Source organism: Leopardus geoffroyi, chromosome E2 (assembly GCF_018350155.1).
Source record: "Leopardus geoffroyi isolate Oge1 chromosome E2, O.geoffroyi_Oge1_pat1.0, whole genome shotgun sequence".
Taxonomy (NCBI): domain Eukaryota; kingdom Metazoa; phylum Chordata; class Mammalia; order Carnivora; family Felidae; genus Leopardus; species Leopardus geoffroyi.
This window is the reverse complement of record NC_059335.1, coordinates 48,212,863-48,240,422: the sequence shown is the minus strand read 5'-3', so window position 1 is coordinate 48,240,422 and position 27,560 is coordinate 48,212,863. Positions and strand designations below refer to the sequence as shown.

General features: G+C 37.9%; 1 protein-coding gene across 16 annotated transcripts in view; it reads right to left on the bottom strand.

Annotated features, from left to right (window-relative positions):
* HYDIN (HYDIN axonemal central pair apparatus protein) overlaps positions 1–27,560 on the bottom strand; it is a 430,150-nt gene that overhangs the window by 256,394 nt on the left and 146,196 nt on the right. For all 16 annotated transcript variants that reach the window (XR_006702763.1, XR_006702764.1, XR_006702765.1 and 13 more), the window contains 2 exons: positions 13,945–14,146; positions 7,421–7,604 (listed from right to left, as the gene is read on the bottom strand). Coding sequence is in view for 13 of the 16 variants with exons in the window: in XM_045443449.1 (XP_045299405.1) it covers positions 7,421–7,604; positions 13,945–14,146 (386 nt within the window). In the remaining 3 variants the exon portion in view is untranslated. The remainder of the gene's footprint in view (positions 1–7,420; positions 7,605–13,944; positions 14,147–27,560) is intronic.

The following is a 27,560-nucleotide window of genomic DNA, read 5'->3' as shown; positions in this document are numbered from 1 at the left end:
CGGGGCAAGTAGAAGTTGTCTCCAAGAGAAATAAGAAACAAAAATGGAAGCTAATATACTGAAGGTAAACTATCCTAATTATCATTGAGAGAAAAGATCGAGTCGTCATGTGACAGGCAAGGACATACTTGTACTCCATTGTAATTCCTGAGGCAAGATGCTGTGCTTTTCATAAAGTTTTGATTCTCAAAATAATGACCAGAAAAATTTTAAGAGAGGGAACTAAGATCTGGCCATTGTCAGATCAAGCTTCACTGAAGATGTGTCCTGTTTTCAATGAGATACTCCAACCCGTCTGCAGTGAAAATTCCACTGAGGTTTTGGAGGAGATGAGGTCGTTGTGTGCGATGTTCATGCCCTTCTCTAGAGAGAACAGATTCTTGTCTCTTTTAACACAGAAGGGTGTTAACTTTTATTTAATGAGCCATGGGAAACTTTCCTGTTTCTAAAGATTCCCCCAGGCCTCCCTCCACCTACGATGGCTCTCCAATACAATAGTGGATGTACCAGGCGGAAAAGGTTTGCCTGAGCACAAAGATCTGAGAGGACGAACAATAATAAAAGGAGACTGAAGGATGGAAAACCATACTGACAGAAGAGCTGTGACTTGTCAAGGACACTTTGCTCTCAGCAGATTCCTGTCCTCCTTTCTCCTTTCTGGTGTCCATTTCTGAGGAGTCAGCTCCCACATGTTTGCAATGTGACTCATGACTAATGGTACAAGTGGAAGGGGTTTGCAGCAAAAAGCTAGATCTTTCCTCTTTGGTAGCCATCTGGGCTTCCACCCAACCTGGTTCTGCTGAGCCTACATGCTATGCCGATTTGGGAAAAATAAAGCAAACTAAATTTGAGCTGTGCTTTCAGTCTGAATTGCTGAACCACATGTTTTCTGTAGGCTTAGGTGACGACAAAGCAGGGTTTACTATTACTTACCTGGTAATAAAGAAATTATCAAGTTTCCCTTCCTTTTTGAGGCTTAGTTAAATTAAGCTAGAGCTTCCCTCAGGACACTGGATGAAGTTTTTTAATTTTTAATTTTTTTAATGTTTATTTATTTTTGAGAGAGAGTGAGAGTATGAGTGGGGGAAGGGCAGAGAAAGGGAGTGAGCGGATCTGAAGAGGGCTCTGTGCTGACAGCAGAGAGTCTGATGTGGGGCTCAAACTCATGGAACCATGAGATCATGACCTGAGCCAAAGTCAGACACTTAACTGACTTGAGCCACACAGGTGCCCCTGGATGAAGTTTTCTTTAATGGAAAAGACATTTGCTACCAGAAGTAAAAATGTTTTCCTGGCTCACCAATGTCAGGCAATCAGTGAGGACCAGTTTGGGAAAATACCTTTAAATTGTCAGGCCTTCCTTTTGGAGAAAATATCAAGCGTTCAATATTCAGAAATTTGCTGCATCTTTTAAAAGTGTGACCTGAGCCAGTGGTACCAGAGTCCAGAGATAAGGGCAGCACATCTGTGCTGTGATTTCTCAGAGGATTCCCAGACACCCATGGAAATTTAAAGCTTAATTCTCTTTTTGCCGTGTGATATTCTTCTGCCTCACAGTTCTCAGAATTGTGGTTTTCGTCTTTGAATCTCTCTCACTCAAGTACCCAAGAGACCTAAGCAGCGGATATAACATAATGAGACTGTCAAAATTCTGTATAGCCAGATTCCATCTAGTAAAATAGAATATTATATTTCTGAAAATAGTCAATTTCACTTGCTTTTCTGGAAGGCACAAAACATGCATAATAGACTCAATTTTGCAATTTTTTTTCCAAAAGGGGGAAAGAACGATACAGAAGCAGATAGCTTGAGAAATAATCAGTATTCTACCAAATGCAGTACCTTCCCCAAGGAAGACATAAATGGAAATTTTTAGGCCAATACTCCAAGACATTATCAAAAGAATTCACATGAGGACTTGATATAAATAGTAGTAATACACTACATGCACTGATGACTAGAACAACAATCATGGCTACCACTAGAATATCAATAAATTACCAAGTAAAGCTAAAAACAAAAATCCTTCCAGACTTATATGTCCTATATCTGTCCTGAACTGACTTCTCCCTGTAGTCACTCGGCGTCCTTATCTACTCCCTTTCTCTACCAGTGAACACCTTTGGGGTTTCTCCAAAGACAAACTCCCATCTCTGCATTCTGAGACCATATCAGTACCCAAGGCACTCCAGCATAACTCAAAGTTTGAACAACAGACTCTATGGCAACGTTATACAATGAACATATTGAGAAGAAAGTGAGTCAAGACAAAGGAACTAACCAATGGCTAAGTGATGAACAGGTGGTAGAAAAGAGTAAGAATTTGCAGTTCTAGAGTTTGGGTCAGCATTGAATTAAAGTACTTCTCACATGATCAAATTAATAAAATTTTATTAAATTCAAACTCATCACCACCTCGGGGCATTTTAGGGACAGTGACTGATCTGGATCTTAAATCTACTTGCCTTAAACTGAAAGAGCCGCTAGAATAGGAACAGAATTCCCATAAAATATTCAATATTCACAGAACACAGTAAGGGCTAAACTAACCTTGGTTTTAGGTGGTGCATTTGAAGAACCAAGATATTTAGACATATGTCTGAGAAAATAAGCCTATCATTTATTTCTTTTCAGACCCTAAGGTAACAGGTGATTTTCCTTTTTAAGTTTACCTCATTGGAAGACAATGTCCTTCCTCAATGGACACAGAGGCTGAAGAGCCCATCAGAAAGCAAGGTGGTCTCTAAGCCACTGCACCAGCCTTTTATTTTTATTTTTTGGACAGGGTATCCATTAGAGATTGACTGTTAGATCAGTAGGTGACACTGCTTGATTTTAATCCCCCCTGCTTCTACTGTAAATTCAGCTCATATAAAAAAAACTAATTAAAAGGAATCACACCCTAATAAAAAACTAATCACTGATGCATAACTCAACTGCCAGAAATTAAATAGTGGCCATTTGGCATAGCTGATCTAATACACAAGCAAGATTCAGAAGAGAACTTCAGGAGAAAATAGTGATGAACCCACCAGAAAAGGGGAGAAAGACATGTAAGATATGTTGATGAGCTCTCAGCTAGCTGGTTCTCCTCTTAGCCATCCTTCTCTGTGAATTTACAGCCTCTCCTCTTTTTTCAGGGTCCCTAAAGGTGAGCATCTGGGGGGCTGTCTTGGGCCCTGTGCAATTTTCCTAGTTTACTCTGTTCTTAGAATTTCCATCTTTTTTACATGGCTTCAGTGAAGGTCTCTATATAATACTCACAAATCTTGCTTCTACTTCCAATTCCTCTCTTACAAATTTAGTACTGCACTTCCAAAATTTCTTGGATATCTACTGTCATCTCAAATTCACCATATTCAGAACCAAACTCATCACCACCCACTGATTTCCATTCCTCCCTCCCTTCTTCCTTCCTTCCTCCCTTCCTCCCTTCCTTCCTTCCTTCCTTCCTTCCTTCCTTCCTTCCTCCCTCCCTCCCTCCCTCCCTCCTTCCTCCCTTCCTCCCTCCCTCCTTCTATTGGTACTGTGGTAGACCTGGGGCACAGATAAGGATAAGGCACTCCTTGACCTTAAGGAGCTCAGAGTTTGTTCCAAATTGGAGAATCAAAACTTGAGTCAAAAAAGATCTAAGTGTCCTACCTCAAAATCCTTATTTTGTGTACAAGGCAACCAAAGCCCAGAGAGATCAAATGGCTTGTTTAAGGTCACAATTGCTATTGGCAAAGCCAGGCATTAAACCCAGCACTCCTGATCTGCTAACTTCCATCAAGGACATCATACTTGTCCCAGCCACTCTACTTAAGATCTGAGGAGACACATGATTCCTCGCCATGTCCCAATCTCAACAACCAATCAAAAGCACTTTAATGTCTTTCTTTTGAACATCTCTCACACCTGCCATTTCCTTTGCTTTCTGACCATCAGCAGGCCAATCATCTAGGTCAACATGACCTTCACACATCACCCTGAACTTGCCTGCAGAGATGTTCAGTCTCCCTGGTACTTCCTGCACTAGGACATTTCCCCTGCCTGACCTACACCACCCTCCAATTTGAACCATATGTGGCTACCATGATAACATTTCTAAAACACTTGGTACACATCATACTTCTGCTCCAAACCCCACAATGAATCTCAGATATGCTCAGCACGCTGTGTGGGAGAAGAGGTCTGTACTTATGGGAAAATACCACTTGCACTCTATCCCTTGGAGAATTATTTTCTCTTGAACTAGTATCTCTCAAACATATATGACCAAAGAACTTCCTTTTTGCAAGGAACACACATTACCTCCCCTCAAATCCAGTGATGGCAGAAACACACTGTGGGAAGCAATAGCCTGTAGGCTACAGTTCAACAGGTTGGCCAGGCAGCCCAGACTTCCTTTATTCTCCTTCCCATCCTTCCAATGACTGCCTGCTCTGGCAAAACTGCTCCATTCATCATTATTTAATACTTTATTTTCACAATTTCTCCAACTGGAAATATTCTACTTCTTCCTTTCCACTTACTTAAATCTTATGCTTCTTCCAAAATTCAGTTCAGGTCTCATCTCTTCAATAAATCATTTCCCAACTCTCTCATCCCAAACTCCTGTAGCATGTATTTACTTGTATCAAAAAACCAAAGTCTCAACAGCAGAAAACATGCATAGCTCTCAGATGGGTCAAGAAGCTAATTAAATGGCAAAATTTTCCCTAACAAATACCTTTAAATTAATCTACAAGGTAAGATTATATTACATTTCCAAGAACTGGATTTCTACAAAGCAATCAGGATCTAGAAGGAGGGGGAAAAAGGATATTTAACATCAATAAAGTATTCACTATTACTGACAATGAATTCTGCTTTTTTAACCAGAATAACTTTAGGAAGACACTAGGAAAGTCTCATGCCTTCATTTTCATTTTGCAAAAAAATTTCAAGAACCAGCTAATTAATGCTATCATGAGAAGAAAAGTGAATAGTGTACAGAAAGAACAAAATCATTACAGATGCCATAAACACCACTAAGTGAGTATTATTCTCTTCCCATTTCTAGTAATTTTTTTCACATGATATAAACAAAACTAGTCTCATTTATTTAAAAGGTAACATTTCTGCATATCATTATTTAAAATTTTTTTTCTTAGTGGTGAAAAGATGCCTTGTGATAATAATGCCCAATTCAGTTCCTATTTAAAGTTAAAAGCAATCATTAAATGTCATATTTTAACATACATGTATCTCCACAATCTCCCTAAGAAGCTTCAGGTTATAGAAGAGCATGTGAAGAAAAGGAAATCTGAGGTACTCCTACTCTTTCTACTTTCTGAATTGAAAATGTACAAAACTCACCTGTGGACCTCCCACCTCCTCCTGACCACCAATGTTTGCCATCCCAGAGCCATTCATTCCCAAAAAACTATGACAACAGGAGAGCAGTCATCAGCCTGGATCTCCAGTATAAGCTGGGAAGAATCTTGAACTGTCTGTACTCTGGACCTTACTGGTATGTCTAAGATTACCATGACTGATTGCTCTTCCCTGCCTCTGCTCAGCTCAGCTCAGCCCATGCTTACTTGAACTTATAATGCCTTCCTGATCTCTTTAATATCTTCAGGCTTGACCTATCATCATAGGGACCAGTCCTGTTCTTCTAAGACTTTATGTTCATCTTGTTTTACCCTCTTGCTGGTCTAGCACACCATATCTGAAGATCCCTTTGCTCAGATGAGCCCAGTCTTCTGAGGTGAGAGAAGGTTTAGCCTCAAGCCATATCACCAACCTTATTATCCCACAGGAACTCTTCACTTTAAGCAAACTAATCCATTCATGGAGACTTGAATTATCCAAGCCATACACATCCCCCATTTTGTTTTGCAAAAGTCCTGTCCTGTAAGACCCCGTTCAAGGCTCTGCTCCCATGAAACCTTGTCTAATTTGGCTTCAACCTCTGAACTAGTGTACTGACTGTCTTCATCAGAGATTCATGCAGCAGGTCCTGCAAAACAACAGTCCCAAAGCATGTCTCCAAGGAGAAGACTCTCTCTTGGAGAGTTACAGTGCAAATTATCATATTAAAGACTTAGAGGGGCGCCTGGGTGGCTCAGTCGGCTAAGCGTCTGACTTCAGTTCAGGTCGATCTCGCGGTCATGAGTTCGAGCCCCGCATCAGGCTCTGGGCTGATGGTTCAGAGCCTGGAGCCTGCTTTCGATTCTGTGTCTCCCTCTCTCTCTGCCCCTCCCCTGTTCATGCTCTATCTCTCTCTGTCTCAAAAATAAATAAACGTTAAAAAAAAAAAAAGACTTAGAAATCTTACAGCAAAGAAATCTTCCAAACAATATTGAATGCCCTGTTACTGAAACTTATTTAGCTGTGGAATCCCTTTTCTATCTTCTATCCTTTAAGAATAATTTGGAAGCACAGATATAAGGAAAACAGGTCTCCACAAGTCAGTGGCATTTCCCATAAGTGATTTTGTATTCTAATGTGTCCATGTGCCCATGTCTTCTTTCCAGCTGGTTGGAGTAGTAATAATCCAGCAGCTCCAATTAGCTTTGGGCTTTCTCAATGTCTATTGCTGTCTTTATCCTCACATCACTCTGCTTGCTAAGTGTAAAGTCATGCACAGTGCCTAGTACATAGTGAATACAGAAGATTCAAGCTACTTTCATTTTGAAGCAGTAGAGAATGTGGTTAGGAGTTGGGTCTGTGGAAAATGACTGACCCTGTTCTAAGTCTGGCCCAGCCCTCACCAGTGAGATTGAGAACTATGTCTGTTTTGCTCATTCATGCCTTATACACACACAGTGCCTAGGACAGAACATACAGTTAGTTAAGTATTTATCGAGTGAATTAAGGACAAAGCAGTTCTCAACCCAAATGATTTTGCCTACCAGGAAGACATTTGACAATGGCCGGAGACAGTTTGGGCTGTCACAATTAGCACCTGGTGGGTGAATGTCAGGGATGCTATGAAACATCCTACAATGTACAGGACAAAGAACTATCTAGCCCCAAATGTTGAGAAACCCAGAGTTATGCTGACCAGGGATAAATTTCTAAATACAAACATTATTTGGCTTTGAGCAAGCTGTCGAATTTTTCTAAGTCTTAATTTCCTCATCTGTAGAATGCAGAACTGATTATAAGATTGTAATAGATAATATATATACAAAAGAGATAAACTGAGTAACACATATGAGATGTTTAACACAGTGATTGGTGCATAGAAAGTATGACCTATAAATGTGACCCGTGAGCATTCTTACTGTCAGCCTTTATTCATGGTCTCATAATGACATGAAGCTTTCAACTGAAATCTTCATGGTCTCAGAACTCACTATATCAATTCTAGAGTGAGTACTTTTATCAAAATAAACTCTGTACCCCCATTTATGTCTCCTGTACAGTCAGATTTTATTTATGTGCTCACCAGTGGCTCAATAGTGAAAATGTTACTCAAGAAGAGCATGCTGTCTTCCTGAACCAGCTTCCTCTGATTCTCAAAGGTGTGGGACAAAATGGAAAGACGTTCTCGGAGTGAAGGATCAATAACGCACTCTTCAAGAAACTCATCAGTCTCATTCTTTTCCTCTTTGCTCAGATCATCACAGACCCTAAAAAAAATAGAGGAAACATGAGATTCATTTTGATACTCCCATGAAGAACATTGTAAAGGCCTCCCCTCCAGTCCATCCTGCTGGAAATGGTCTTGCCCATCACCCTGAGGTAGTCCCTCCTTGCCCTAAGTCTGTAACATACCAGCTGGGTGACTTTGGACTTTAACCTCTTAAGAGCATCAGTTCGCTCATCGGTTAGTCACTTCATTTGACAAGCCCTCCCAGGTTTCCTGTTCCACTCATGCCCATTTACTTACTCCTGAGCCCTTATGTATATTTAGACAAATATTTTCTTTCAGGTAATTATGTTTCTCGGGCTTCTTTTTTTTTAAAGTTTATTTATTTATTTTGAGAGAGACAGAGCACAAGAGTGGGAGAGGCAGAGAGAGGGAGAGACAGAATCCCAAGCAGGCCTCGCACCATTAGCACAGAGCCCGATGCAGGGATTGAACTCACAAACTGTGAGATCATGACCTCAGCCAAGATCAAAGTCCGACGCTTAACCAACTGCACCACTCATGCACCCCTCCCAGGCTGTTTTTTAAATATTTAACATTTACCCTACCTCTTACACTTGAAAAACAATTTTGTTTCTTTTTAAACTTGCTTAGATTTTTTTTTAAGTTTAGTTATTTATTTTGACAGAGACAGAAACAGCGTGAATGGGGAAGAGAAAGAGAGAGAATCCCAAGTAGACTCCATGATGCCGGTGCAGAGCCTGACACGGGGCTTGAACTAACAAAACTATGAAGTCATGACCTGAGCCACCCAGGAGCCCCCGCTTAGCTCTGATTCCTTCTCAGCTGTTAGTCCCCTAGAGAAAAGAATCGGGAACCAGCAAGAACCAGTCTTGGTTACTGATTCTACTACCATTTACTAGCTCTATGACTTTGGGGGTTATTGAAGCCTCAGTGCCTTCACCTAAAAAACAGAAATAATAGAAGCTCCTCCATCATAAAGATGTGTTGACGATTCAACATGAATAAGGACCTGGTGCAGTTCCTAGGACACAGCAGGTACTCAATAAGTACCAGTTTTCTCCCTGGGTCAACCATAGGCAATTACCAAGCTGTAAAGCTTTTGAAATGCTCAAACCACACCTAAAGTGAGCTCCTCTTTTCTCTCCTTCTAGCTCTTAACATCCATTGTGGTAAGTCAGAAAAGCAGCCTTTCCCAATCCTCTCCTCACTACCCTCACCAGAGCTGTGCTCACAGTACTCCTAGTATCTGTTACTTCACCTGCACTTAGAAGACTGAATTCTATCTCCTCCCAGGACGTATGACTATTTTCCAGCATTTTACTGGTATTATCAATGGTGAGAGACAACTTATTTAGTTAAGTGAGTGCTCAGTAAGAACCCTGAGCCACCAAATCCCTGTCCCAGCCCCAACTATTTTCTAAATGACTTCATGCAAACCGTTATGTTCAGCAATGTCAAATAGCTCTTTCTTATAACTTTAGCATTCAGGGTCCTTTGGTCACAGAACATAAAGAAGTCAAAGAAATGGGTTCAATGTGTTCTGGTCCCGAGGAAGAAAGCATCAGAGGATGCACAGGCTTCCTTTTCATTGCTAGCTTGAAAGCAGCGTCCAAGGTAACCAGAGCAGCAGACCTTGTACACTGCTGAGACAAATTAAAGAGACCTCAGTCCACAAAAAGAAGGGAAACCACTTACTCCTGTGAGTGGAATTTTTGATACCTACCTTTAGGATACACCCTGAAGAAACAATCATGGATAAAAACAACGACATAGCCAGAAAGATGTTCATCAAAGTGCTAGCCACACTACCAACAGATGTGGGTAAATTTGAGGTGAGAGACTGAAGGACTGGTTAAAAAAATAATGGGAATCATAAACATTACATTTCTTTAGGTTACTGGGTTATTGGGAGTGCAGTGTGGGGATGAAATGTCTTGTATGGATCGAGGATGAAAATTCTGCATGAACTGATAAGAATGATTACCTCAAACCTTACAACAGAAAACAAAACAGAACAAAACAAAAATTCCCAAAAGCTCTTCTCCCACACTGTTGGCATTCGTGAATCACTAACAACCACATAATGCGAAGGGGGTCATGATATACTGTATGTCTCCCTCTGTGCCCTCTGATTAGAGAACTGGAGCCATGGCTGAGAGTCTAAGAAGGGAACGTGCAACACCTTGAGCTGGGTTGACTCCAACAAGTGATTCTCTATACCTCAGTCTATTGCCTGGCCATCTTGTCCTGCTGGTATTCATGGTCTCCTACATTCAGAGGGGGTTCTGTTTTACAGTGAGGAAACCTCTTATCAGAGAGCTAGCCACCTTCAGGCATCAAATACAGTCCAGCCTATAGACTATAGTGAATGGGGAAGAATTGTGTCTCAGGTACAGTTGCATTGAACCAGTAATGTTCCCTCATGTTGAGGTGCTACAGACCCTGCTCCTTTGCAGCACCCTCAAAAGATAGTAACTGGGTGCTGAGGAGATTAAAAACTAAGAGCCTTGGGCTTCAAGAGAGAAATACTCCCATATCCACACACTTGGCATGGAAAATATGAAGCCATCCATCTTCAAATGTACCATGTGACCCTGGACACCAGGCAACTCTGTGATGACTATTATAAACTGAAGACTAGAGATCTCCCTTCCTGTTTACCAAGTACCATTCAAGTCTTCAGATTCTTGTACAACCCTACAGAAGAGAAGGGCCCCTCAAATACAAGTAAGATTAAATTTATTACTAGCCACAGGGCAGGTTCAAAGTCCAATTAAAACTGATCTATCTAGAGAAACACATCACTTCCTACACCTGAATGGTGTGGAAAAAAATCCATGCTGACAACTTTGTGGGGGTTCCATCGAAGATTCTTGAAGTTCTTGTATAGAACAAATCTAGAATTATAGCCAAATGCTATTAAAACAATGGCCATGACCATCATGGAGAAATGGGGAGCAAAAATCCTCAAAAGCCCATGCCAAGCCTCTGAATAGAATAAACTGTGATTATAATGAGTATAAAAGAATCTTGTAGGATGTTTTATAATCTCTCAGGACAAGGAAGAGGAGGCAAGGAGAGAGGAATGAATCCTCCATTTCTGAAGAGATTAATTTCTCTGCAAGTCCCAGAAAAAACATCAACAAACATGAAGACCCAAAGGAAAACTTTTTAAAGTTCCAAATATCTGATTCTGAAGGTTAAAAAAAAAAAGAAAAACGAAACAAATCCCAGAACTTCTTCCTAGGGGGAGTGACATCTTCATTGTCAGAGTCTAGAGCCTAGGATTAGCCCAAGGTCCTCAAATATGGACATGTGTCACGAGGTTGGTACCAATATGTTTTGGTAGGTAAAGAGGAAGTCATCCTTCTTAGAATGGAAATACTAAACAGCCAAAAAGGAATAAGGTTTCCTACTCCTCATTAAGGCTGAAATTCGAGATCTCCAAGTCTTGACTCAGGCCACATCATTAAGATGCTGGAGGACAGAAACCGCAATGGCTAGAATAGTCTTGAGGGTATCCATTAAAGCAATTAGCATTCTCAACCTAACAGTGAGCAACTTTCAGCCCCTGTCAGATGAATGCCTTAGGACCAGCTTTAAGCCATATTATAACTAGAGAGCAGCAGGCAGATTCTTGAGTCTCACCTAGAAATCTACACTGACGTCTTAAATCTTAGGTCCTTGGGGAGCTACAAAAGGAAACTGTAGTCTCTCAAAGTATATGCATGAGCCCATTTAGAATAGATCCTCTCTGTTCCAAGTTGAGGACCAAACTAATGGTGTTTGCCTTGCTTTTCATGAGGATGAGCATTCCATGGCTAGTTATGTCCAGAACAAAAATTCATAACTAACAACATGAACTTTGATTTTTAAAAATACATTAAAAATGAAAGTTGTGGCAGATTTGGGGACATATCAAGGCACAAGACAGGCATAAAATAGAAAAGACACTCTGGTCAAATAAGCAATTGGGCATAAATGGCTTTGTTTCCCCTCTATTTTACCTCTTGCCCTAGCCATCTGGCCCTAGGAGAGGGGGGAGGGAGAACGTAAGGCGCAGCATACTCAATAAACTCTTCACTTAGATCAACCAATCCAGTTTGGAGAAACATGAGTTGGGCTGCCATGACTCCCAAAGTGAAAATGGAAGTATTCTTATTTAGTCATTTGAAACCACTTTTCAAGTTCATTATTTAATGGAGGGGCATAGTCTTAGATGATGAAAGGAGGCTTCCAATCATGGTTATGGAAATGCTATTCCATGTTATTCCTTTGTTACAAAAAAAAAACACTATAGGAAATAATAGACACAGAGAGATAATAAAAGAAAGACAACACAAGAGAAAAGGAAAAATAAGCCTCAGAATAATATGAAAGAAATAGGGGCATGAGTATCAGGGGAGGTAAAGTAGAGGGGAAAAAAGAAAGAAATGTCCATCCATGTATAGTTGAAATTCTCTATTCCTGGCATCTCTGATAATAACTGGTTTGAATTTTTTTTCTTAAGTTTAACTATTTAAATTAACTTCCTTAAACATTTTTTGGACATTGGCATGGCACCAATCATGTCTTATACATATAGTCAAACACACATAGTTGAAGCTGAAGCAGGCTTTCCTTCTGATAGTGTGTACCCATCCTCCCAAAAAGATTATGCCCACAGGACAAGCAGGATATTGAAACACGGTTTACTGGCATCTCTGTGTTTGTACCTGCTCTCCTATTTTATGTTTAAACATGCTTGGACCATTCTCATTGTTGGTACACTCGTGAACGAAGGAATCAGGACAAATGAAGCAGTGGATGAGCAATTTTCTCTTGCCTTTTGAACTACTGGCATTTCTATGGTTTTTAAGCAGGAAAGCCTTTTCTTTTCTCACTTTTTAAAGATGGAACAGTGGTAATCCAGTGATTAAAGCTCATTGTCTGAATGATAAAGGTTCTGGTCCACTGTGTCCTGCCATTGTCACAGCTCCTTCTGATTCAATTAGGGACAGCACACTGGGGGATTTCTGCCTGGTTTCCATGGACCCAAGACTTTTATTTTTATCACATACTAACTTGGCTTTAAACAAAGCTTTGAAGCTTCCCAGGGCTAATCTTTAATGAAAATGGAGAGGCAAATAAAAAAGGCTGAAATAAATTCCAATGAAAGCAGCAAAAGTGTTAATTCAGGGAGGGTGGAAGGAGATAAAAATGAAATTGGACTTTAAAAGAGGCAAGGACAGACTTGGTAAAAAGAAATACTCAAAATTGAACAGTGATGAGATTAGTTAAAAGAGTTTGGTTTTCCATTTCATTCATTTTCTCCACTGCCTGAAGTATCATTTTAAAAAGCAGAAGATTAAAGATACCAACAAGGAATCATTATTAAATTATATGGTTAGCAGGGATTGAGCAATGCTACTAAAACTGAGAATATAAAAGTCATTTTACCCAAGCCTTTCTTTTTCCTAATTCTTTGTTTTCTGGAAATATTTTTTCACCGAAAAAAAATTCCACATTGATCCCAATCCAAAAGAGGTTATTTTTAGAAACTATGAAATCTGACCAATCTGATTAGGGTTATGAGACAAAATACAGACCTGTAGGTTAGTTTTGAAAGAACAGTGAAAAAATGATATATTTGGTCTTCATTTTTCTTTTAAAGTTTATTTATTTTGAGAGAGACAGAGAGAGGGAGAAAGAATTCCAAGAAGGCTCCATGCTGTGAGCACAGAGTCCAAATGTCTGGGATCAAATCCACATAACTGTGAGATCCTGACCTGAGCCACAGCCAAGAGCTGGATGCTTAACCTACTGAGATACCCAGGTGCCCCTGATATATTTGGTCTTTAAAATCCAGGAGTTTAGCTACTAATAAATTAAAGCCAGGTTAAGATGAACTGAGGATGGGCAATACTGTGTTCCACATAGCTCTTTAAATGAAATTCTTTAAGTGAAATTCAAGTTTTTAAATTCTTTCCTTTAAATGAAAAAAAGGAGCATCATACACTGGAACCAAGCTATAAAAAGCTGACCTTGGGGCGCCTGGGTGGCGCAGTCGGTTAAGCGTCCGACTTCAACCAGGTCACGATCTCGCGGTCCGTGAGTTCGAGCCCCGCGTCGGGCTCTGGGCTGATGGCTCAGAGCCTGGAGCCTGTTTCCGATTCTGTGTCTCCCTCTCTCTCTGCCCCTCCCCCGTTGATGCTCTGTCTCTCTCTGTCCAAAAAAATAAATAAACGTTGAAAAAAAAAAAAAAGCTGACCTTGTTTGAGGTGGTTAAAAACTTACCACAAAAGTCACTGATTTTTCATAATAACTGAACTTTGAGGTCCCCCAAATTATAGCATATAGGTGTTTTTCTTACAAACCTATACTTTTCTCTGTCTTCCTCCTCCTGGGTGGCAAATATCTTCCACTGGAAATGGGCAATGATGTTACTGCGGTTGTGAATAGTTACAGTTCGCTGACTGGCCAGAGATATGTAGGTTTTCTCAATGATCAAGGAATTCCTGTCCAGCCTTATATTCATGTCTATGGCAGCTCCATAAAGAGATAGAAATATTTTTTCACCTAGAAATTAACAAAGTATAAACATACTTTGGGATTTATTCTAGAATGATGCTACTAGGCAATTTTTTCCCCAAGATAAAGTGATAGCACAAGCACTAGACATTTTATTCTTTTTTCTCTCCCCCATCAATCCAGAAATCAGACATGATCAGAAAACTTAAATATTATGTATGGTGTAGTTATAGAGAATCAGACTATCTTATTTGGTCACTGTAAAAACCACATAAAATATGAATTTCTATGGTGGGTATGACAAGACCTTTTCTTCTTTGTAACATTTCTAAATCCTACAGCCTGACCACGAGGGTACTTGAGTTCTAGAATTATAACCACATGCCTCACTTTTATTCAAAACATGAATTGGAAATCTGATTCCTTTTTTAAATAAGAAATTGCTTTTTTTTTTTAAGTTTATTTATTTATTTCAAGAGAGAGAAAGAGATTGGGAGGGGCAGAGAGAGAGGGAAGGAGAGAGAGAATGCCAAGCCGGCTCCACACTGTCAGCACAGAGTCCGATGTGGGGCTTGAACTCATAAACGATGAGATTATGACCTAAGCTGAAAACAAGAGTCCAGTGCTTAACTGAATCAGCTACCTAGGGCCACCTGGCCACCCAGCACCCTTCTTTTTTTTTTTTAATGTTTATTTATTTTTGAGAGAGAGGGAAAGCACAAGTTGGAGAGTGGCAGAGAGGGACACAGAGGATCCAAAGCAGGCTCTGCACTGAGAACACAGGGCCCAAAGGAGGGCTCGAACTCTTAACCATGAGATCATGGCCTGAGCTGAAGTCAGAGGTTCAACTGACTGAGCCACCCAGGCTCCCCGGAATTCTGATTCTTTTTTTTTTTTAATGTTTATGGCTGAGAGAAAGAGAGAGAACGAGTACGAGCAGGGAAGGGGCAGAGAGAGAGGGAGACACAGAATGTGAAGCTGACTCCAGGCTTCAAGCTATCAGGACAAACCTCAAACTCATGAGCCACAAAACATGACCAGGACAAAACTCAAACTCATGAGCCACAAGATCATGACCTGAGCCAAAGTCATATGTTTAACCAACTGAGCCACCCAGGTGCCCATGATTCTTAAAGTAACTATACCAAGTATATCTGGGAAGAGCTGAACATCATGCAAGGATCTAAGTCCAATCAAAGGAGATCAGAAAGAAAGAATAACTAACTTCATTAGTAAAAAGCTGACTACTTGAAAGGAACCACTTCTTTAAACAGCAGCAATGAAAAGAAAACAAAAATGAAACACACACACACACACACACACACACACACACACACACACACACACATTCTATCTGGATTACATAGTTACATAGTAGTTACATAGAAAGAAAACAAAATAGGGGGGCTCAGTTGGTTAAACATCTGACTTCAGCTCAGGTCATGATCTCACAGTTTGTGAGTTCAAGACCCACATCAGGGTCACTTTTGTCAGCACAGAGCTGCTTCAGATCCCCTGTCCCCCCTCTCTCTCTGCCCCTTCCCTCATGCACTCTCTCTCTCTCAAAAATGAATGAATGAATGAATGAATGAATGAATGAAAGAAGGAAAGAAAGAATTCTTGGCAACTTTTAAACTTTCTGATTAGCTAAAATTAACAATCTGGTAGGTGGAAAAACTCGTTTTAATTTGCATAGTCTTACTTATGGGTGATGTTGAACATCTTTTCATCTATTAATTCGATGTGTGTGTGTGTGTCTGTGTGTGTAGTTTTTTTCTGTGAGAAGCCTATTTTAGCCTTGGTGGTTTCCTTTTGAGAAGTTTACTTTTTGAGTATCAATTTGTGAGATATTTTTGATATTAAGAAAATAGTTTTTTGGACGCCTCCGTGGCTCAGTTGGTTAAGCGTCCAACTTTGGCTCATGTCATGATCTCACAGTTCGTGGGTTTGAGCCCTGTGTTGGGTTCTGTGCTGACAGCTCAGAGCCTAGAGCCTCCTTTGGATTCTGTGTCTCCCTCTCTCTCTCTCTGCTCCTCCCCTGCTCGTGCTCTGTCTCTCTCTCAAAAATAAACATTAAAAAAAATTAGCTTTTTGTCATACATGTTGCACTTTTTTCCTCTTTTAGACATTTGAATTTCTTTATGACTTTTTCCTAAGTCTTTTTTTCTGAGTCTTTATGTAGTCTAGTTTAATTCTTTTCTTTATGGCTTTTCCGACCTGGGCCAGTTCACCCCTATTTAGGCAACCTGGTGGTCCCCCGCTCCCAGGAGGTCACCATATTGATGCCGAGCTTACTGCTGACACCCGATCGGCGTAGCGCGCTACAGCCCAGAACTCCTGGGCTCAAGCGATCCTCCTGCCTCAGCCTCCCGAGTAGCTGGGACTACAGGCGCACGCCACCGCGCCCTCTTTTCCTTATGACTTTTAAAAATAAGTTTATTTATTTTGCAATTACAATCTTATTTCAACTTCCACCTTCCCTTTAAAAAAATTTTTTTTAGCATTTATTTATTTTTGAGACAGGGAGAGACAGAGCATGAACGGGGGAGGGCCAGAGAGAGAGGGAGACACAGAATCTGAAGCAGGCTCCAGGCTCTGAGCTGTCAGCACAGAGCCCGATGAGGGGCTTGAATTCACAGACCATGAAATCTGACCCGAGCCAAAGTTGGAAGCTTAACTGACTGAGCCACCCAGGCGCCCCATCCACCTTCCCTTTAAAAGTAGCTCCTTTAGGGGCGCCTGGGTGGCTCAGTCGGTTAAGCATCCGACTTCGGCTCAGGTCATGATCTCGCGGTCCGTGAGTTCGAGCCCCGCGTCGGGCTCTATGCTGACCGCTCAGAGCCTGGAGTCTGTTTCAGATTCTGTGTCTCCCTCTCTCTCTGACCCTCCCCCGTTCATGCTGTCTCTCCCTGTCTCAAAAATAAAATAAACGTTAAAAAAAAATTAAAATTAAAAAAAATAAATAAATAAAAGTAGCTCCTTTGAGGAGGGCACCTTTTGGGATGAGCACTGGGTGTTGTATGGAAACCAATTTGACAATAAATTTGATATAAAAAAAAAAGTAGCTCCTTTCTTAAAGAAACAAAGGAGACCATAAACAGGTCTGGCTCATTGTACTATTTAAAATGAGACATATGTGATTTTTTCCCCCAGCAATGATACTAAACTACCAGGCCAAAATTTTAGGAAAAATAGGACCAAAACGATCAATGAGCATGCATGGAAGAACATATATGAACACATATGGAGAAAGTTAACTCTGAACTAGGTTCAGAGTTAAATATTACACTGGAATTGTCTGTATCTTGCAGGGAACTTCAGTCCTTGGACGTGGCGATCATGGACTGGTTTCACCCTCAGAAGCCTAGCATAAGCAACTCATTTCTCTTTAGAGGAAAGTACCTGTATATCCAAAAGGTACAGAGATTTCAAAATTTTCAACATTTTTTAAGTACACAGCCCAATATAACCAGGACAAAACTCCATTTATTTGAATGAGCAGATATAAGAAAAACAGAAACAGATTAACAAAGAATTATATACTAGAATCATCACATAGACTGAAAACCAACTACACTTAAAGAAACAAAAGATACTGAGAACAAACTGAGGGTTGATGGGGGGGTGGGAGGGAGGGGAGGGTAGGTGATGGGCATTGAAGAGGGCATCTTTTGGGATGAGCACTGGGTGTTGTATGGAAACTAATTTGACAATAAATTTCATATAAAGAAAGAAAGAAAGAAAGAAAGAAAGAAAAGAAAGAAAGAAAGAAAGAAAGGAAGGAAGAAAGAAAGAAAAGATGAAGTTGAAGCTACACAAAAGGAGTGGGAAATCAAACAAAGATCTAGAAAATGTGAAAAAGATCTTATGTGGATCCTGAGAAACTTGACAGAAACCCATGAGAGAGGGGAAGGAAAAAAAAAAAAAAAAAAAGAGGTTAGAGTGGGAGAGAGCCAAAGCATAAGAGACTCTTAAAAACTGAGAACAAACTGAGGGTTGATGGGGGGTGGGAGGGAGAGGAGGGTGGGTGATGGGTATTGAGGAGGGCACCTTTTGGGATGAGCACTGGGTGTTGTATGGAAACCAATTTGACAATAAATTTCATATAGTGAAAAAAAATTTTAAAAAAAAAGAATGTACAGGAAAAAAAAAAGAAAATGTGAAAAAGAGTCATACTCTAGGCTCTTATAGAAATAAAATAAAATAAAATCACCTAAAATTTTAAATCTCTAAAAATAAGATTAATAAGATAATTTTAATAATTTTATCAAAAATTAGTTAAATGGAATGTGGTTCCGAAAATACAAAAGGCAACGAAGAAGTAAAAATATATGAAAAATGAACAATGAATGAGTAAAAGACTAGGTAGATGGAGTGAAAATGTATAAAAGTGTTTAATTGGAAACTTGGAGAAGAAATATATAATAAAGCAAAGACAGTATTTCAAGAGATGATGGTTATGAGTTTTCTAGGATTGATTAAATGTATCACTTTACAATTCAAAAAGCCCAACAAATGTCAGGTGGAATAAATTAAGAGAAATTAATACATGAATATATTGTAGTAAAAGAAAACTAAAGAAAACCAAAGACAAAGAGAAAATCCTAAAAACATCCAGAGGAAAAGATAGATATATCTTCAAAACAGACAGATTATCTTCAAAAGGATGCATGGTTAGAAATACAGCTAACTTTTCAACTGAAACAATGGAAACTAAAAAACAAACAAACAAAAATGGAATGGCTTCTTCAATGTGATGAAGTAAAAAACAATGCCAACCAAAAAGTTATAGTTTTTCATTCTTTTTTTTTGTCTATAAATATCTTTGTTTTCTCTTTATTTTTAAGGATTTTGTCAAAAAGTAAAGGATTATAAATTAGCATTATTTTTCTTTCAGCACTTGAATAATACCATGTTACTATCTTCTGGCTTCACAATTTCAGCTGAAAAGTTTCTCGTCAGTATTATTAGTATGCCCTTTTAGGTAATGGGTCTTTTTTTCTTCTGACTCCTTTTATGACATCCTCTTTGCTTTAGTTTTCAGTAGTGTTTGTACTAACAAGTGGTTGCTAAGCTTTGTGAACCATGAATTAATGTCACTCAGCATTTTGGGAAAATTCTCAGCCATTATCTCTTAAAATATTTTCTTACCCCACTCTCTCCTCTATTTATAAAACTCCAATTATATGCATGTTGACCTTTTGACTGTGTCCTGCATGGCTTTTGCTTTCTGCTCTATTTTTTTTCCCATTCTTTTTTGTTTCTCTCTGTGCTTCAGTTTAGATATTTTCAGGTTTACTAGCCCTGTCTTCTGCTGTGTACATTCTACTATTAAGCTAATACAATTAGTTTTTCATTTCCAACATTGTATTTTCAGTATAACATTGGTATTAAAATAGGCCAATACATAAACTGATTACACTTCTGAATATCAATGTAAAGTCCTAAAGAAAAAATTAACAATCATAATTCATCAGCACGTTAAAAGATACTTCACAACCAAGTGGAGTTTATTTCAGGAATGAAAAGATGGCTCACTATTAGAAAATCTATTAATACAGAATAGATTTAAGGGGAAAAATTATATAATGTTCTCCATTGATGCTGAAAAAGAATTTGACAAAATTCAAACCATATTTTTTATTTTAAAAATTCAATAATATAGGAACTGAGAGAATTAAAACATAGTATAAAGTCTAATTAAAATGGCATTAAGAAACAGATCAATGGAATAGAATTAAAAGTTAAAATAGGCCCAAATACATGTTGGAGTGTATTATATTACAGAGTCAATTTTGTAATTGACCAAATATTGGTGTAACAATAAACTTTTTGTAAAAAAAAAAAAAAAAGTGCTTTTGGGACAACTTGGTAACCATAGGAAGAAACATATCCTACATCTAACAACAGAATAGATGTCAAATGAATAAAATATTTAAGTGTTCAACATGAAACCATAAAAGTAGAACAATACACAGTGTTTGTAACTTTACAGGGGAAAGTTTTCTAACCATGTCTCAAAATCCAGATTCCTCTAAAACATATTAAGAAATTTTATTACATAAAAATGAAAAAAAATTTTTCATGGTGCAAAAAATTTAAGTAAAAACAAAAAAAAAGTGGTTAAAATATTTGTACCACTGGGAATGCAAGCTGGTGTAGCCACTCTGGAAAGCAATATGGAGGTTCCTCAAAAAACTAAAAATAGAACTATCCTACGACCCAGCAATTGCACTACTAGGCATTTATCCACAGGATACAGGTGTCCTGTTTCAAAGGGACACATGCAACCCCATGTTTATAGCAGCACTATCAACAATAGCCAAAGTATGGAAAGAGCCCAAATGTCCATCGATGGATGAATGGATAAAGATATATATATACTATATATATATATATATATATATATATATACACACACCATATATATATACATATATATATACACCATGTATATATGTATATGTATATATATACACACACCATATATATATACATATATATATATGGTGTGTGTATATATATATATATACACACACCATATATATATACATATACATACATACATATACACACATACATATACATATATACATATATATACATATATATACATATACATACATATACATACATATACATATATACATATATATACATATACATATATATACACACACACCATATATATATATATATATATATATATATATATATATATATATATATACCGGAGTGTTACTCAGCAATCAAAAAGAATGAAATCTTGCCACTTGCAACTACGTGGATGGAACTGGAGGGTATTATGCTAAGTGAAATTAGTCAGAGAAAGACAGATATCATATGACTTCACTCATATGAGGACTTTAAGAGACAAAACAGATGAACATAAGGGAAGGGAAACAAAATTAATATAAAAACAGGGAGGGGGACAAAACAGAAGAGACTCATAAATGTAGAGAACAAACAGAGGGTTACTGGAGGGGGTGTGTAAGGGGGGATGGGCTAAATGGGTAAGGGGCACTAAGGAATCTACTCCTGAAATCATTGTTGCGCTATATGCTAATTTGGAAGTAAATTTCAAAAAATAAAAAATAAAATTAAAAAAGGTGATATGGAAAGATCTGCAGGGTATATGATTAAGTGAAAAAAAGTAAGGTTTAGAACAATTCATAGTGTGCTGTTTTTATGTAAGGAGGGAAATAAAGAATATGCATTCATGTTTGCATCTATTTGCAGAAAAACACTGGAATAAAATTAGAGCTGTGTGGGGTGAATGAGGTAAAGTAGAAATGACACCTTTCAATATAAACTTTTGATTTTTGAACACATGAATACATTACTCATCCAAAACTTTAATGTAAGGAAGCAGTATAGGGCCTTCAGGAAACATGTAAAGCTGTCAGATAGCAATAGTAATGAGAGAAATATACACTAAAATACTATTTTGTAACAATTAGATTAACAAAATTCAAACAGTTTGAAATGCTGCTTGGTACTCTATTGGCAAGATGTGGAAAAAACAAGAATTTCCATATAATGCTGATGAAAATACAAATTGGTACAACCACCTGACTAACCAACTTAGTTTCCAATAAAGCTCAAGACATACTTGCTGTATAACTCTGCAATTGCACTTCCTAAAGACAGTCTCATCCAGCTGCACAAGACATATACAGAGATACTCACTGTGGCACTGTTTGTAATAGCAAAAAACTGGGAAGAACATACTAATATTCAGTAGGAGAATAGGTAGATTATAGCATGTTCACGGTGTTAAAATGAATCACAGCTATTTGTGTCTATGTGTCTGGATATTTAAAACATAAGGTTGAATGAAAAAGTCAAGTCGGGAAATGGTATATACAGTATGATATCACTTACGTGAAGTTTAAAACTACTCAAGACAATAGATACATTGTTTATGGATAAATATGTAAAAATAGCATTAAAATGTACCCAATACAGTTCCTCTGAGGACCAAGCCATGGGAATTAGATCAGGAAAGAATAATGAGAGAACTTCAAATCTATTATCAGTTTAGTTTTCCATAAAACATCTGAAAGAAATGTGTATAGCAAAATGTTGAGATGTGTTAAATATAATGGCTGTTGGTTATATTATTTCTGTGCTTCTGTAGTTATTTGAAGTTATTTCATTGCTTAAAATCTAATCAAGGGAAAAGATCCAAGGGCTTACTTATTTCATACAAATCTAGGGTCAGAGAGACTAATGTCATCAATTTGAGTTGCTCACTGCAAAACTGTTTTCCAGAAATATAGCAAGAGCCATTATACTCCTTTTGAAAACCATCTAATATTGATTTTTTTTTCAATCTATCTTCCCCAAATCATCAGATCCACAAAGTAAAGGAAGCAGTAACTCCTGTCTTATTTCTACAACCTTAGAAAGTGTTCCCAATCCCAAGCTACTGAGAAAACAGATAGGATGAAAGGAATATTATGCCTGTGAGAATGGATAAGGTTGCTGTTGCCAGCATTGGAATTTTTGTGTCTCCTTGGAAGGCCTGTTCCCACTTTGCTTCCTTTTTAGTTTCTGGGGTTGAACGTTGTAATCATTGTAGATGAGGTTAACCATGGTCATTTATTATGTCCTAGTAAAAATATGTTTTGTGGAAGTCTCATTACATCTTGCCACTACATTTTGCTACTATCGAACAAACAAACAAACAAAAAAGAACAAAAAAAAGAACAAAATTAATTTTACAAAAAAAATATGAAACCAACTATATACACAATACATTTCATACTGTGGTTTCAGTACTTTCAGACAATAGAGGGTAATAAATAAAATGTATGAGGGGAGCCATAAATTCTCTAGCAACTAGCAGGTTGATGGAAAGGGTGTTTCTCATCTCTTCATCACAGCAGGGTCAAATTCACCATGCAAGTGAATTGCTGAATCAAACTTCATCAGAAGTGCTCATTCTCTGAAGGGCTCAGGAAACAACTTACTAGACTTGACTGAGCTTACCCAGCACATCGCGGCAATGCAAAGTCAGTATTCCCCATCTATATGGAAGGTAGTGTACGATTGAGAAAGTATGCTGGCTTCAGAGGGTGCCAAAGACCTGGGTTCAAGTTCCAGCTTTACTTAGATATACGGTCATTTAATGTCTCTGGGCCTTAGTTTACTCGTCATTAAAATAAAGGGAGTTAAATAAACACAAAGAACAATATGGTGGCTGCCAGAGGGGAGGGAAGTGGGGGGGCAAGATGAAGTAAATGAAGGGTATTAAGAGGTACAAATTTTCAGTTATAAAATTATCACAGGGATGAAAAGTAGAGAATAGGGAATACAGTCAGTAATACTGCAGTAATTTTGTATGGTGACAGATGGCAACTATACTTACCATGGCAAACAATTTGTAATGTATATAAATGTCCAGTCACCATGTTGTACACCCGAAACTACTATGTTGTATGTCAACTGTACATCAATTAAAAATTTTTTTAATAAAATAAATGGAGTTAAGAAAAGTCCTCTAATGTCCCTTTAAATACAAACACCTAATGACTTGAGTCTTCACTTGCTATGTAATTTACAGAAACCTCATTCCACCTTCCTAACAATCTCTAACCATCAGTGTGTCCAAACTTCTGCTATTCCCTATCCTCAGCTATGGAATAAGAAATGAAGAAAAGAAAACTAGGTCAAGGAATGTTTCCATTGCTTCTGAAACCACGTTACAACATTTACTCTTTTGTAATAACTATGCTCTGCTAGGTTTTCTAATTATAACAGCACACACTTACAATTAACTATAATAACCACACAATTGAAACAAAGCTTATGCAGCCAAGCCTGCATAGGTATGCTCAGATACATATTACTTAGTAGTTTCAACTATAAGATAACATATTGCACTCAATTACTTACTATGTTGTATTTTGGTATTCCTTTATTGACCTTTAGGAGAAAAAAAGAGAACTTCTTTGTGGTTTATTAGAGTAAAATATAAGATGACTGTAAAGCTGTCCTGTGAAGTACTAATATTATGATTACTTGTATCTTTAATAATAATACATTATCATGCCTTTGGGAAAGGAGCCTTTTTGCCAACTTCTGACATCTGAATTGAAATAGCTCCTCTTCAGTAAGAGACATAATACTTTTAAAATGCTGAGTAAGTGCATCAGCTCTATTTCCTGATTATGCCAGTGGTTAATGTCACCTTTAAGGTGACAGCAACCTTACCAGGGATTGAATAAAAAACAGTGCTATGGTCCTACTTCGGGGGTTCATTCAAGTAATCAAAGGTTTAATAAGAATGTCTTGTTTCTCTTTTTTTTTTTTTTTTTTTTTTTTTTCAACGTTTATTTATTTTCGGGACAGAGAGAGACAGAGCATGAACGGGGGAGGGGCAGAGAGAGAGGGAGACACAGAATCGGAAACAGGCTCCAGGCTCTGAGCCATCAGCCCAGAGCCCGACGCGGGGCTCGAACTCCCGGACCGTGAGATCGTGAGCTGGCTGAAGTCGGACGCTCAACCGACTGCGCCACCCAGGCGCCCCAAGAATGTCTTGTTTCTTAAAGCCTGTCTGAATACTAATATCTCCATGAACCCTTAGATTATATAAAGTTTCTCAACATCCAGTTCAAAGTGCAAAATTTAAGCAATTACCATTTGCTTGTCTTTTATTAACCAAATAATATTTTCACTTCTCAGTTTTATTGAAATGATAGAACTAGTTTACTCAACTGTTCTGTTTTTTGTTTCTGTTTCTGTTTTATTTTGTTAAGAATGTAGTCTTGAGTAGTTGTTGTTTTATTTTTTTGAAGATTTTATTTTTAAGTAATCTCTACACCCAACATGGGGCTTGAACTCACAACCCTGAGATCAAGAGTCACACACTCCACCAACTGGGCCAGCCAGGCACCCCTTGAGTAACTGTGTTCTTAATCTCTTCAGGAGGAATTAGTTTATAAAAGGTATGAAGTTACTTCAGCTCTTCTGTTTTAGACCATAATAAAAAGGTAACTAAATCATTTCTGGGCTAAAATCAATTCCCTAAACAACTTGGTTTTACCACAGAAGAGCATATGCATAAGAAAGGAGGGAAGAGTTCTGGGTCAGGTATACACTGATAAGTAAAATATTAGATTGTGGTGAAATTTACACTCAACCTTGTTAATGGCTAGAGCACTGGTTCAAACTCTGATTGCCAAAAAAGCAAAATCTCCTAGCTGTTTAATCAAGAATGGAGGGCAAGCAACTGAAGGGCATAAACACAACTGTGAGAAATGTGATTGAGTACTTCCCACTGAGGATTATCAATGCTCCTCCTTCTGGAATATTGTTTGGGGAAGTGTGAAAAAAATCCATGCTAAATGTCCCTCCTCAAATCAATTCATACTTAAACAGCTGCAGAAAGTTCAATCAGATGCTTATTTAGTGAAAAGAGAAGGCAATGATCATAGCTGCTTGGAAAAGCTCCATGATTAATTAATTGTGTTTAGATAGTCATTACTGTTTTTCACTAATGAAAGGTTATAGGTTCTGGTCATTGATAACCCACAATAAAGATGAAAGCATATTCTTATTAGCTGTTCATTTCATGTAAAGAAAAATGCTACAAGATAGTTTACCTACTTCTATCCGCAATCTTTAGAAAATGACTTCATTTGTGAACCAAAGTCGACAACAAACCTCACAGTGTGGAAATAAACTTTGCCACATTGATTAAATTTTAGTACACAGATATTCATTTCCTTTAGCACAGGACTACAAATGTAAGTATGGGTGCCAATCCAAATACTTACCTAAAAGTAAAATCCAGATTGAGGGCCACTGAGGGAAAGCAGCTGCATTTCAAAGTCAACGGATTAAGGGAGTAAAAATGCACAGGGAGTGATACAACAGATTAGAGAGATGACCCACTCTGGTGGAGAAATCACTGCACAGGAGGTTAGAGTTTGAGCCTGGGTTCTAATAGTGCTTCTGGCTCCATATGCAACGTTGGGCAAGCCACTTAATTTCTTAAAGCTTCAGTTTTTCATTTGTAAAATCTAAGACGGGATTTGATTATTAGTTAGATCTTCTCTCAAGCTTTGATTCTATTGATCTATGAGCACTCTAAGCTGTTAGCCTCAAAACCCAACCAAATAAAATTTTTTGACATTATATTCCTACCATGTGTACTTACTCGTTTATAAATTCTATATATACTATACATAATATACTAGAGTATGCATATGTGAAATGTATTAAAAATATGACTCAGGGGCAGTTGGGTGGCTGAGTCAGTTTAGTGTCTGACTTTGGCTCAGGTCATGATCTCACAGTTCATGAGTTCAAGCCCCACGTCGGGCTTTGGGCTGACAGCTCAGAGCCTGGAGTCTGCTTCAGATTCTGTGTCTCCCTCTTTCTCTGCCCCTCCCCTGCTTGCACTCTCTCTCTCAAAAATAAATACACATTTAAAAAAATATGACCCAAAATATTTGAAAAGATGAGTTAAACATGAATAATATCTTAAAGATAACTTATTTGATGTGTTTACCAACAAAAGATTGACTACACTTCATTCTTGTGATACAGTATCAAAACATGATTCTAAGGCCACATTTTTTCCAATACTTAATTTTAGGGTTTGACATTAACAAAAATGATACTCACAAAGATACAGAGATCCAGATGGAAGAAATGTATCAGTGACTGAATTTATTAACACTCATACTTTTCACTTTCATCCCGTATCACCACTAACAACACAAAGGCTTTTGTTGAAATTCATGAAAGAAGAAAGAAAGAAAGAAAGAAAGAAAGAAAGAAAGAAAGAAAGAAAGAAAGAAAGAAAGAAAGGGGAGAAAAGGCAGAAATTACCAATACCGGTAATGAAAGAGGAGATATCACTATAGATCCTACAGACATTACAAAGTTTGGGGTTATTATGATAAACTTTATGTCAACAAATTAAAATTTTTAGATTAAATGCAAAGATTCCTTGAAAAAGTTTACCAAAAATTATACAAGAAAAAAAAAAAAAGAAACATCTTAGTAGATCTAAGTGTACTAAATAAGTTGAATAACTGAATAACTTACAACCTTCATACAAAAAAAGTCTCCAGGCCCAGATAGCTTGAAAAATGAATTTTTCAATCACTTAAAGAAAAAATAACATGAATATTAGAAATGACAACAAAACCCTTCCAGAGAATAAAAAAAGTAGAATAATTCCCTACTTGTTTTATGAGACCAATTTGTTTTTTCAGATTAAAGACAAAGCCATTACATGAAAAGGTGAAATCATATATGATCATCTCAAAAAATACGGAAGTAATGGATGAAAGTCAATACCTGTTCAAAATTAAAGGTCTTAGAAACCTAGAGATAGAAAGGAATTTTCTTAATCTGATAAAGTGCCCACCAAAAGCATCATACTAAATGATGAAACACTGAGTATTTCCCCTCTGAGACTGAGAGCAAGAGAAGGATGTTCGCC